At 33.3% G+C, this 13,974-nt stretch overlaps 1 protein-coding gene across 1 annotated transcript in view; it reads right to left on the bottom strand.

Moving 5' to 3' along the window:
* NBEA (neurobeachin) overlaps window positions 1–13,974 on the bottom strand; it is a 516,634-nt gene that overhangs the window by 325,720 nt on the left and 176,940 nt on the right. The window contains exons 25-29 of the mRNA XM_050714797.1: window positions 8,262–8,442; window positions 7,036–7,166; window positions 5,636–5,743; window positions 3,042–3,210; window positions 1,582–1,677 (exon numbers count right to left, since the gene is read on the bottom strand). Of these exons, the coding sequence (XP_050570754.1) occupies window positions 1,582–1,677; window positions 3,042–3,210; window positions 5,636–5,743; window positions 7,036–7,166; window positions 8,262–8,442 (685 nt within the window). The remainder of the gene's footprint in view (window positions 1–1,581; window positions 1,678–3,041; window positions 3,211–5,635; window positions 5,744–7,035; window positions 7,167–8,261; window positions 8,443–13,974) is intronic.

The raw sequence follows: 13,974 nt of genomic DNA on the forward strand, positions 1-13,974 counted from the left end.
ATGTACATTTTATTTTGTATGGATAAGAAAAAGTATTTGTTTTTCCACTCCTTTTGACATCCATTATTTCAAATGTCAAGCAATATACAAATAGCAACATAATCTCACTTATTTTGCATAATTTCTTTTATTGTATTAAATTTAAAAATATTTTTAATTAAATGTAAGTTTTGAGGCAGTCTAACCATTTCCAATTTTTCAAGCAAAAGGTGTTTAAAAAGAAAATATCTATGCCTGCTACACAAAAATGTGCTCTAAAGGCAAAAGGAGTTGAGAAAGGAAGATCTAATTGTTCCAGGGTTTTATTCTCTAGCACTATATAACACCGTAGTACTCTTCTGAACTAAGAGCAAATGATCCCTCCCCCTGCCCCGCTTTTCATTAAAATCAATGATGGACTGAACACAACAGTGTAACAACAAAGAATATTATATCAGCAAAATCAATGATGGAAAATACATATTTTTATTTTATTTCTTTTCTTCAGATGGCAGACAATAGACTTTTTAATTAAAATCATAAACCCTTGATTGCTAGTTGTTAGAATTTAAAACACTTTATAATATACTTACATGCACACATGGAAATTTAAGAAATGTAAGATAAACATAGTGATTTTTTAAGTTGATCTAATAAAAATTTTAACATAATATTCCCAGAACAGGATTTGATAAATATAACGTTACATTATTAGCAAAGAAAGAAGTTAACTATTTCTATTATTTATATACAGAAAGCAGTTTTTAATCTCTTCAGCTTTCCATAAATCGAACTTTTTACTCATTGAGATTTTGCAAAATTATACCAATGACATTTTCATCATGTTTTTTAACCTATATTTCTGTATTCACATTATAGTACATGCAAATAAATGGGGAAATGTACATGCAAATTTGGCTAAAATTACACTTGGGTAACCCTATTTTTTCAAATAATGGCATCTGAAAAACATTTTCTCTACATTATATTATAACTATTAAAACAAACAAACAAACAAACAAAAGCAGGCCCAAAACATGTAATAGCTGCTCTGGTCACAAAAGTGGTCTCCTTCAAGAAAAGCACAGCACAGCACATTAACTAACATGCATAAAATAATTCACAGTACATACAATATCAAAGGTTTACATACCATCAAGAAGGCAGGAAAAAAAAAAAGCAAGAAAGGAAGGAAAAATAACAGGAAAATATATGGGGAAAGGGAACACTACAAAAATACTACATACTTTCTGTGGTATGCAATATTTTTTAAAAATAGGCCTGACTTTATGGGCCTAATATTGTAGTAGAATAACCACAAACCAAAAGCATTTAGAATTTTCGACATCCATTCCCTCCTCCTGACTGATCTTTTATAAAATTTATTTCATAGTAAGTAAAGAAGTGATAGTAAAATTGGGAAAGAGATTTCCTAGAGAAATGTAGGCAGGAAGTTAAAGTTTTAAAGGTGTCATCAGGTCTGATCTCCATGTAACCTGAGGCGTATACTTATTTATCAACAATTACATCACAGTTAGTTCTTGTATTACATTACATTAAATAAGAACACCCAAACAGGTTAGGAGATGATGTTAATATTACCTTTGTAAAATGAGTGGGCAAAGCTCTGCTCAGGAATTAACTTGGCAAGGAATCCATGGTTCAAACTTGGGTGAGGGATAGATGGTATGACCACAACTGTGGAGAAAATCATGGAATCAAATGTGAGCCAGCTAGTATTCATGTGTGGCCTGGTCCACTGTGGATCCATGACAGAAGTCCTATCTCATTGAAACATGCAAATATGGTATTATCAACATAAAGTGCATTTCTAAAGGAAGAAAACAAGTTCTGTATCAAGAGATAGGAAACAGCGCACCTATTTGGGCACTTCAAGAGCAACAATCGTGGGAAAAAAAGACACATATATATATGCACACACACGATAATCATGAGTGAAATAGTTCACTGAAACTAGCAGCTTTTTAGTGCAGGACAATAACATATAACCAGAAAGGCACAAAAAATATGATTTCTCATAATTGACCGTGTTCATGTATTATATTTGAAATGGGAAGCCCCTAAGCACATGAACTTCAGAAGTGATATATAAATGATAAATTAAAGCATAATGATGAATTAGAAGATAATGACTAAATGCAAATGTGACACAAATTGGAACATACATTCTATGAAGAATGAAAATCAGAAACTCCATAAATGAAGTAATTAAAATTCAATACAAGACAAAAAACATACATGAAGAGCTTCATGGACAAGTTCAGTTACTGTTTTCAGCTCTTTTAACACAGAAGGTACGGTTGTAAACAATCCAGTGGGACTTGAAAAACCTACTGAATTGACAGTATAAAGAATTTGAAACAAAGTGGGGTAAAGTTTGGATTCCTAATTTCTGATGGGCTCTGACAGCTAACAGACTCCCTCCCTCTCAGGCTGAAGAACACATGCCAGTGAAAAAAAACTACTACTATTAAAAAAAAAAAATCACAAGCAGTTCAAAGAAGGTAATGGAAATGCTTCCTTTTTCTTATAATCTTTCCTTAGGCTTTCAAATGTAGGCACCAACGCAGCAGGACTCCAAAAAGGAGTCCTCTACTACCACCTTTCCACAAACCTCCTAATTTAAACTAAAAGAGTTTACATGGGCAAAGAGCTGTGTTTGCTGTTTATATGTTTCATTGTATAAAGATTTCTGCTCTTACTAACAAATAATAGACTAAGAAAGTTGTGCTGATCAACTGTCTTGTACTTTACAGCTTTCGCCCCATCAGACACACTGTTTCTTTTCAATTATATTGAAATGAAAGAAACAAAAGCATAAAAAGCAATACAAAAATGAGAATTATACCCTATAAGCAAATGCACAGAATAAGGGAAATCTGCCAATGTACATTAAAATGATTTTAGAGAAAGAAAGTACCATGTAATTTCCTATTAGAATTTTAAACTACTCACTAGAAGTACTTTGTACTGAGATAATTACAGTTCTAAAAAATCTACATATGAAAATGAAAAATAACATTTAAAGAAAACAAATGTACCTGTACTTGTTGGTGAATTTATTTCTTGTCTGATATTTCTACCTGCCTGGTTCCCAGATCTTGCAGTTTCTCGTTGTGGTTCTAGAATATCACGGTATTTGGAGACCATCAGAACTGAAATAAAGTAGACTACTGCCAAAGCTAAGAACTGAGCCTGTTTGCTGTCGTCCTGTGTTAGAGAGAAAGGAACAGATCTATAATACTGGACATTTCCATGGAATTTTCACTCAAGATCATCTCAAAGCTTTATAAATAATGCCCTTCTGAAATGTTACATCTGTTAACATAGTAGCAAAGGGATTAACTAGAAGATTTAATGGATTTTCACTGAAGTAGTATGTACACAACATTTATTAAGTACTTAATCTTAAAGGTAATTTGGAAACTACACAAATCTTCAAGCCTGTGAAGTCAATGGGCATTTCAGAGTAGAGGCTTGATTCTGCTCTGAGAGTGCTTTCAATTCTTCTTAACAGTAATGGCAACTTACTTTTGATGCCCCAAAGATGAGAATCCAAAAGGTCCTGCTGCAAGAAGTTAAGGGGGGAATACTACTGAGAGGGAATACTAAGCTTGCTGATGTTTTTCTGACTAACACTGGATGATAAGCAGGCACTAACAACTTGTGGCAACACATAAAAGCAGGAGGTTTATGACCATTGTTTTCCTTCCAGCAATAAATCCCAGTTCATATATTCTGACTTCTTCAAAAGGATTATCAGCAGAAACTCATTTTCTAGGGCTCTAAGGTAAATACCAGGACCAAAACAACTTTGCTGCCTTTATTTTCCTCCCACCCCGTGTAGTCTGCTGTTCTATGGCCACTACCAATTGCTTGGATATGGCCCTGATTGAGCCTAGTTTGCTGTATTTCAACTGACATCTCTTTTATTATTATTGTGGCATAAAACCAAGCATGGTAGAATTAAGACTTCAGCCTCTATTTGCTCCTATAGTAGTTTCAACTTGTCTCAATTCCACAGGTACCCATTTTCTATCACAAATCCAGGGCTTGCTTTCCATATTTTTCTGTGTGTTTAATTTGGTTGCATGTCACTGAAACACTTAAAATAACTGTAAATCCTCTTACTAGTTCTTTCATAGAAATTTCAGAATCTGCTTCCACTACTCTCTTCTCCTCTACGTAAGGAAAGAGTAGGTGAGAGAAGATCATCACCCAGTTTGAACCTTGGCCTTTAAAGATGATCAGATCAGATCACTCTAACAGATAAATGCTTTTGTTTCTCATTATACTTTCTTCATTTAAAACTATTCCTACATTCATTTTTTACTTCGATCCACTCAAACCTAAGCTGGAGAAGTTTAAACATAAAATATATATTTGCATATATATAATAATTCCTATTGCAGTGCTTTCAAAAATGATATTGTAGAATAGTTTTACTGTAAAACCAGTTGCAGACATGTGAAAAACATTTATATATATATATTTATACACATATGATATATATATTTAGACGAAGTAAAAATTTACTTTTTTTTTTAATCAATTTGTTGCATCTCTGCAATAAATATAATAATTCTTCCACCTACAATGGTTGAACAAATAACTGACACTTTTATTAATACAGTTTTAATTCAGGACATAACTGATTTATTCTGGTTGTGAGTATTTGGCTAATATATGATCAAGTCTGACTGTAAAACAAAATTATGTACTAATCTCAAATGGTTTATCAATATGATCAAGCACAAATTCAGGCTGGGTAAAGAATAGATTGAAAGCAGCCCTGAGGAAAAGGACCTGGGGGTGTTGGTTGTCGAAAAGCTCAACAAGAGCTGGCAATGTGTGCTTGCAGCCCAGAAAGTCAACCATATCCTGGGCTGCATCTAAAGCAGCGTGGCTAGCATGGTGAGGGAGGTGGTTCTCCTCCTTTCTGCTCCAGTGAGACCCCATCTGGAGCACTGCATTCAGCTCTGGGGTCCCCAGCACAAGAAGGACATGGTCCTGTTAGAGTGAGTCCAGAGGAGGGCCATAAGGATGATCAGAAGGCTGGAGCACCTCTCCTATGGAGACAGGCTGAGAGAGTTGGGGTTGTTCAACTTGGAGAAGAGAAGCCTCCAGGGAGACCTTACCACAGCCTTCCAGTACCTACAGGGGGGGCCTACAAGAAAACTGGGGAGAGTACTCTTTGTCAGGGGGTATTGTATATGGATAAGGGAGGAATTGCTTTAAATTAAAAGAGAGGAGGTTTAGATTAGACATTAGGAAGAAATTCTTTCCTCTGAGGGTGATGAGGCACTGGAACAGGTGGCCCAGAGAAACTGTGGATGCCTCATCCCCTGTTCAAGGCCAGGTTGGATGGGGCTTTGAGCAACCTGCTCTAGTGGAAGGTGTTCCTACCCATGGCAGGAATTAGATGATCTTTAAGGGCCCTTCCAACCTAAACCATTCTATGATTCTGTGATTTTAAAGTGCAGAAAGTGGCTGGCAGTTACAAAGCCATGAGCAGATGGTTTGCTGATAATATATATCGTGTGACACATGAAAGATATTTTAAATTCTAGAACAACCAAAAATTCTTTGAAAATGGAAGTGATGATTTTGTAGAATTACAGCACATATTACTCACCACATCACGAAAAACAACTGCTCGTAGACGATTAATATCAACATCCTGAAGAAGCCGATCAGGGTCTTTTATAGGAGAAAGATTGCCAGGGACATTTTCAAGGGGAGTCTACAAATAAAACAGTCATGAGAATTTTTTCCCCAAATATCTTGGGAAATTTAAAGCATTTGTGTTAGAACCTTAATATGATACATTTTTAGATATCACTGTTAATCTTAGATGCTCTTCTACTAACAGTATACTTTCATTATACAATGTACTTTCATTATACTAACAATGTACTTTTCACTCAGACAAGGCTTCTACATAAAACAAAGTTTGAATTATTGTCCTAAATATTTAAATTATTACATCATCCCACTACATCAGAACAACTGTATCTTTTTGCAGAGTTAAATAATAATATGCACACAAAAGATGATTTCTGATTATAGTTATTTCATAGCAGTACAATAAATTGTCTAATACACGTTAAATTTAAAAACCATGAGCAGAAATATTTTCAAAAATCATTTTCTTTTCATTTTACTGAGAATTATTACAGACTATTCACAGTATAATTCTTATTATTACAAAGACATATAGAGCTACATATAGTACATATAGTACATATAGTACTATGCTTTGTTTAAAAAATGACAATGTATTTCAAATTATGCCTAAACACCTAAAAGCATCGCTATACTGATTTGCTTTGCACTGAATGTGATAAAGTGGAAAATATGATGCCTTTTGTGAGATTTAATAAAATAATAGTGTGAATGTAGCTGATTTTGTAAATGCTGTCTGGAAGAGGCATTAGAGAACAAAAAACACTAAATTTCCTAATGAAAATATAGTACCAAAAAAACAGGAATCTGTTATGTTAGCTAAAATGCCATATTTTAGTTATGTCACAGACTACACTAAATTCTTCAGGATTTTAGTTTAAGGACTCAAAGCTGTTAACAAGTTCAAAAAAAAAAAAAAAGCAATGTGTTAATGATGTTGTAATTGTATATTAAGTAGGTTTCATTCAGTCAGAAGGAAAATACTGATCTCTGTTGTACATGCAATGGTACATTGAAGTTGCTGGGACTCAGATGTTCCACTGACAGATGTGATTACAGGACTTCATCCAAATTGAAGATGCCTTGAGAAATTAAAAAAGCTATGCAGGTATAAAAAAAAGAACAAAACACAAGCAAACAAACAAACAAACAAAACTATACAGATGTGAAGGGAACTTCAAAACAAAGCAGGAGTGGTAAAGCTCTTTAAAACTGCTCCAGTGTACCATTGCATTAAGTTTTTGCACAAGCTTTTCCCAAATACTTGAGAAGGCAGATACAATTGCTTTCTGATCATAGAAGCAGTGGTACAGTCTTGTCAGTGCTGTTGGTAACTGAAGACTGGATTACCTTGGTTGCTGCTGCTGCAGTTACACCCTGGAGAGCATCCTGAGCTTTACTGCTGATTAACGAAGTCTTGTTCACTCTCTCTCTCTGCCTTTGCCGACACTCTAAACAGTTTCTCACAGCCACACAACAAACTGAAAAAGTCATGAAAATTAAACAAGTTAGAGTTATTTTCTTATAATTATTTTTAGAATATCAATTAGCAGTCTGCATATATCAATAACCATGTCCAAATAGTAACGGTGATAGTTATCACATTGGACTCCATTGGTACTAGGAAAGCATTAATGGTGACTTATTTCATTCTTTTAGCTGAACAACCTAATGTTATAACCTAATGTATAACTGCTATCTCACTATATTAAAATTTGAAAGTTATTAGTCCTTGAACTGGAGCTCTCATATGTTATTGATCAGTTATCAACACTTTAAATTTGAGTGCAGTTATGCACAGCTACAACAGAGGAAAATAGTAGGAGTTAATTGAGAATTTGATGAAAATTAATAAGTGATAATAAACCACAAACATTATACCAGTAGCAGTATAATTATCAATGATCTAATGAGTGGTATGAATAATAACTGGACAAAAATCAGTCTAAAAATTATTCAGCATTTAAAAGATGAAAAAGTATGTGAGATACAACATTAAAGAAACAGCATCATGCCAGATGACAGATGTTCACCAGGACAAAGTGATATAGGTTGGAAAGAATCATTCAAACTATTCAGAAATTTTTAAATTGCCTAATTAATTGTAAGAAGATATAGCAAATGGTAAATAGTGAAGAAAGGTGCTAGACTGTTGCAATATTTATATTAAGATCTGCAGTCTGTACACACATCCCAAGCTTTTTATCTTACATGGACTGAAAACAGTCTTTCAAATCTACAGAGCCTTGGATAAGGAAACTTGCAGTTGGCATGCAGCAAAACAGTTTTTAGGAAAAACATTTTTCCTCCATTCATTTACTTTTATCTAATATTTTTACTCCTCAAAAATGTATACAACTTTTACAAAGGAATTAACAATTTCAGACATGCCATTTTATTATTTTTGTGTCTTAATTGAATCAACCTTAAAACAGCATCAAATCAGCAATAGCATACTATTATTTCATCATATCACAGTCAGTACAAGGACCTTTCCTACATGTGTCACTATTTGATCTAGCTTGAGCTCACTGATCTGTAAGTAATTATTTAATACGCGCTGTCTGCAGACTTACCAAGCCTCAGGCACTGTCGCATTAGACCTCCAGAAGACATGTTTTTTTCAGCTTCAATCTCACTAAAATTTAGAGAACTGGCAAATACTAGTACATCAACCATTGCCATCAGACGGCTGAGAAAAGTTACTGCTGTCTCTGCTGACATTCCTTGTGTCACTTCAATATTTTCCAATTCAGTCTTTAAAAGGAGATAATTGAATTAAACAGCTTGAACACAACTGAAATATAATGAATGCAGCATATACACATACAAATCTAAATTGTTACACTTAATGATAAATACATTGAAAAGTTATTTAAAAAAACTCATATTATTACCATTAATATAAATTGTGATCCAAATTTGAAGTAAGACAGCATGAAGAGTGAGAAAATTATTTATGTTTACATGTTCTAATAGATGATAAAAAGTCTAATACAAATGGTAAAGCTATCAGCAATTACATAAAGACAAAGTGTGGTCAGATAGTAAAACACTGTAAAGTATGTAAGGGTAGAACATAGTCTTACATTCTTCCATAGGCTAAAAAAATTGTCAGGTAACATATTAATTAAAGTCCATACAGCTTTTACATTCCTTTAGATAAACAAGTAAGAGTGGGAAAAACTGGACAGGTTTGCCCTGCTTCCGTGAATTGATTCTCCCTGGGAATTCTTACTATTGTATTGGTAGCACTGTACAAATTCTCCTGTAAATCAGAAGAGAGTGTTTACTTCCTCACTGCAGCAACAAGGAGGAAGTGAAAATGTGACAAGTTATATGGCATGCAACTTACATTTCTCAGAGAATGACCATTTCTTTTCTAATGTAGTGCTGTACTGTAATGTAGTGCTTAACGGGAATCTAAAGAAGAATGCTGAATGAGCTCATTATTTCTGAAATCTAAAAATCTTTTCTCCAAGATGTCTAGAATCATGTTTTCAAAAGCATTTGGGTGTCTAACAGTGCAGATGAGTGAGCAAACATTAAGTTTAGTTAACAAAAAGTCTACTTAAGCACCTAAACCTTACTTCTACTTCTGGAGCTATGCAAAATTGAAAATTGGACTGAAATTTGATTGAAAATTGAAAATTGGCTTGACTGTATCCACATTTATACGCTTAAACAATAACTTAAAACATTGTCTACAGGTGACTGATTCTTATTGATTGTCAATAAGATTTCAGAGCACGTGGCTTCTTAGAGCACAGAGTTCAGTCACTTTTAATAAACATTACTTTTGTCACATATGCTGCTTTTTATTCACTTGCTTAGAATTATCTATGAAAAATGTACAATTTTTGTACTGTTAGGGACATTTCAGAAACTAAAAAAAAAAAAAAAGGAAAAATTAAAATCCTTTATTTCTGTATTTCTAAAAAATTAGTATCCTTCTTGAAGAGTTACTTTTTAGAATAGCTTAGATTATAACATATGAGGAATGCAAACTGTGCCAAACAGTATTAAGCACAAAACTGTTTTTAAACATTTAGGATATAATGTGGCATGTCTCATCACAATGATAGATAACACTTCATTTAATTTTTCTTAAGGATGTAACATGTTGGTTATAGGAGTGATTTGGGAAGGGCTGTCATCTGTCTGATCTGCCCAATGAAATCAGACAAATGGTAAAATGATAACTGCTTCTGACTTCTATTCTTTAGTCAGGTCTTCCCTTCTTAGTGTGTGCTTTATTCCTACATTCTGGAAAAATAAGTTTCTGTTTTTTGTAAGAGACTGGAACATCTTTTTTTAAAAGCATTCATCCAAAGAAAATAGATCTAAAAAAACCTATAGCCATAACTGTCTTTTAGAAAATATCATATGTGGTTACAGAAACTTGAAGTTTTAACTCATGACTTCAAATAACATCAAGTTTGCTAGCAGCCTACTGACTGCCTGCTGTTGATTTTTCTCAAACTTTAATAGTATTGCATCAAGTTTGCTAGCAGCCTACTGACTGCCTGCTGTTGATTTTTCTCAAACTTTAATAGTATTGCATCAATCATGGTCTTAAAACCTTCTCAGTATATCTCTTGCTTTATGTTGCAAGTTATGTAATTAATTCATTTTATAAAATATACATTTTAGTGTATTTTACCAAGATTTTTGAAAAATTTGAATTGAAAAAATCTTTTTAAAAAATCTCCCTAAGATTATATATATAATTATATATATATACAAAAAAACAAATCTAAAGGACTGGAGGTCTTTTTAAAGCAAAACGTATTATCAGTATTCCTTACTAAAACAGCACATCAATATTCTAATAACATTTAAAATAAGTTCTACTGTTGATCAAGCTGTCGTCAGGTATTAGCAATATTTTAGATTGGCATAGCTTAAAAAGCCTTAAAAAAGGGAATTTATCACCACCTCATGTCTACTGTGCATACTTTTAAGAGCAGTAACAAGTGTCCCATACAATTACAAGTTCAGGGCCTAAAGATTTTTTTTCTACTGAGAACCACGTTTATAACTTAGCTCATGGACCTGCCCACATTTGTCTTCTAGCTAACAGTAAGCATCATATTTGACAATGCATTAAGTTACTGAAGGGAAACACATTAGGAGAAGTTAATACAGCCACTATATTCCTAATTTCATCCTACTATGTGATATAGGAAAATAATAATAAAAAAGTCAAAATACTAAATGATCAAAACCAAGAAATTTTTGAAAATGCAAAAACTGAAACTTACAGCAGCAATACTAACCTTAGAACCCTGGACATGCAACAGACAAAACAGACAACAGATCACAACAATAAAAGAAAAAGAAAATAATTTAAGTTAACTAAAAATACAATGTAAAATTTAAACAAATTAGTATCTTGGAATTATACATTTGTTTAATTTATAATTAGAACATCATAGCATTTCAGCTCAGCATGAACATTTGAAAATGAAGACATCTAGAGATAGCTACTTACAAGGAAGAAGCACTGTAAATCTTGTATTATTACAGAGTTCATGTAAACACTGATTCTTCCAAACCAATGCACATATTTTATATAGTACATAGAGCAATTTTATGAAGCAATGTAAACCAAAGTAATGTTTTCACTGATTATATAGAAATAAAATGAGCATTTTACAACAAACCATTCAACTGAAATGTAATAAAATAGTTAATCTTTGTATGAGGAGGCAAGTAGGCTTAAAATGCTTTGACAAAATAAATATAAATCACAAAAAGTAAACTGTTTCTTCATGCATAATGCTCCTTCCTTTGAAGCAACACAAGATAGTTCATTATATATATCACATTTGGGTGTCTTTTCTTCAACTTAAACCAGTATCATGCTGGATACATGAATGCTTTTCAACCACGGAAAAAAAATTAAAGATTTACCAAGCTCCAAGGACAGAGTTAGTCTTCAAATTCCTATGTGTACAATTAAATTACTGTGTTAATTTTTTTATGTTTCAGTTTGGGTTAGAAGCACTTATCAATATGGGCTAGGAAATCATCCTTAAGTTTTCACTGGTTATATTTTAAAAAATAAGCTTTTTTTATTTTTTTTTTTAATTTTTTTTTTGTCATTTAAATAGTGGAAAAATCTAATCTGGCAGAAGGAAGAACAAGCTGAAACAAACTAATTTATTTCCTCTTGGAACAGAAAATATCACACTCATCCTCTTAAATATACCTTCCTCTTCTGTAGCTGGATTCACCTCAAGAATTAACTTGTTGCTATTTTCTCTAGATTGCTAGCTCACAATTTTTGGATCAATGTACCACTGTTGATTCTCAGAATTGTTACAGACCACACTGCACTATGGCATACATGAGTCACGCACATCATAATGCTAATACTATACAGAGAACACACAGAAAAATATATAATCTTGGTTTTTAATCCACGGACCTAATAATGTTGTCTTAAAATGTTTGAGTTTTGTAGACAGCTGTCCATATAACACCAGCAGTCCTTAGATCACAATTGAGAGCTACAGTTTTAAATGAATTAAGAGTGAATTTAAATTCTAGAGTTTGTAGAAGAAGTGGAAAACTAATTTCAAGGGGTCTGGAAATTTACTCTCAATGGTCACAATCATTTCAACTCCTTAAACGCATTTCTTTTGCCTTACTCCATGTCCTTGAGTCCTTGTCACAGCTACTATCCCTGTGGTAAGCAATGATGACTTCAAATTCCTAGATTGTACACAAAATATTTTATCTTGCAATGAGCTGCTATTAAGAGAAAGCATCTTCTGCAAACCTTCTTTCTTATAGCTCCCAAATATATGTATTTAACACTTGCACACCATTTTAAGATGATCTTCCCTATAGCTGTTATAAAAAAGAAACCTCAAAGACCACCCTCACAAGCAAGAAACAAAGAAACAGGAAATCAGTATTATATTCCACCATCTCTCTAAAATATTGGCCGTTTAACTCCCAATTTAATAGGCAAGAATCAACAGTGGAACACACTCCATTTTATACTCTAAAGCAACAGAATTGATTGTATATTTTGTTATTATTTGCTTTCATTTTACTTTAGTTCACACGTACAATTCACATCCCTTTAAAAACACTATCATTTGAAGCCAACCCTTGCACAGACCCTGATACAGGGGTGGCGGTAATTGAAAGTAAGGGAAATACTGAAATGTGGGAATAGATTACAGTGAATTGCAGTACACTTTCCATGCAAATGTATAAACTTCTCTCTACTCTTGAGTCAGGAGTCAGTCACAGATTTGTGCCTCTCTGTATATATATATGAAAATATATATGCCTATATATATGAAAAGCTTTTTTTTTTCTTTTCTTTTTCCTATTCATATTTAATGGCCCCTGTTCATAGCACTATTCAGATTACCCTCGTCTGGACAGAAAAAAATGGCAAGGCAAAAGAGAGATTTCAATTTCAAGCATTCAACAGTAAAGAAATCCCTGGATTAAGACTGCCTGTTCTACAGCAGACAAGGAATCATAAAGCAATCTTCAACCCAAGCTAGTAAGCTAGTAGCATTGCCATTTCAGTACAAATCCTAACTATGTAAAGAAAAAAGTTTTCTGTAGTGGAAAATTCCACAAATAATCTTTTTAAAGTAACTGTGACAGTACTGATTTTGCAGCAAGGGAAGGAACACAACACACAAGCTGTTGCACAAAGCCAAAAAAATAAAAATAAAAATAAAAATAAAAAATCCTCCAATATCCTGACAGTAATTTTTCTAAACTTAGCTCTCGGTTATTTTTTGTTTATAACCTTAATTAATTTAAACATCCAATATACAGTGTCTATTCTACTGAGATAAAGGTGAAATGCCTTTAAAAAAAAATAAAGATGCAACAAGACATATAACAACTAACTCTATACCAGATTGTTGAGAAGGGAGGTGTTCAGCACAGTTAAAGACTAAGCAGCCCAGGGTAAGGCCTCCCTTGAGCTCAGATTGACATATGGAAGTCAAGGAACTGACTATGGAGCTGAAATGAAGTATTTTTACATGTGATCTTGTAAAGGCACTATTTCTGTCTGTCATTTTCTCTGTTAGAAAATAAGTAAACTATCTCACAAAAAGACGTGGGATTCAGCTCCAGGTTAACCTTCATCACAATCAGTGGAGCTTACAGAGATACGGTTGACTATCCACAAGACGTGGATAGATCCACTTCAGGGATAGCTGAATCATTTGCTTCTGTTGAGTAGATCCCCGTTAGTTACATATCCTGTTCACATGCAAATACTTCAAGCAGATACCTAAGTTT

Source organism: Cygnus atratus, chromosome 1 (genome assembly GCF_013377495.2).
Source record: "Cygnus atratus isolate AKBS03 ecotype Queensland, Australia chromosome 1, CAtr_DNAZoo_HiC_assembly, whole genome shotgun sequence".
Classification (NCBI taxonomy): Eukaryota; Metazoa; Chordata; class Aves; order Anseriformes; family Anatidae; genus Cygnus; species Cygnus atratus.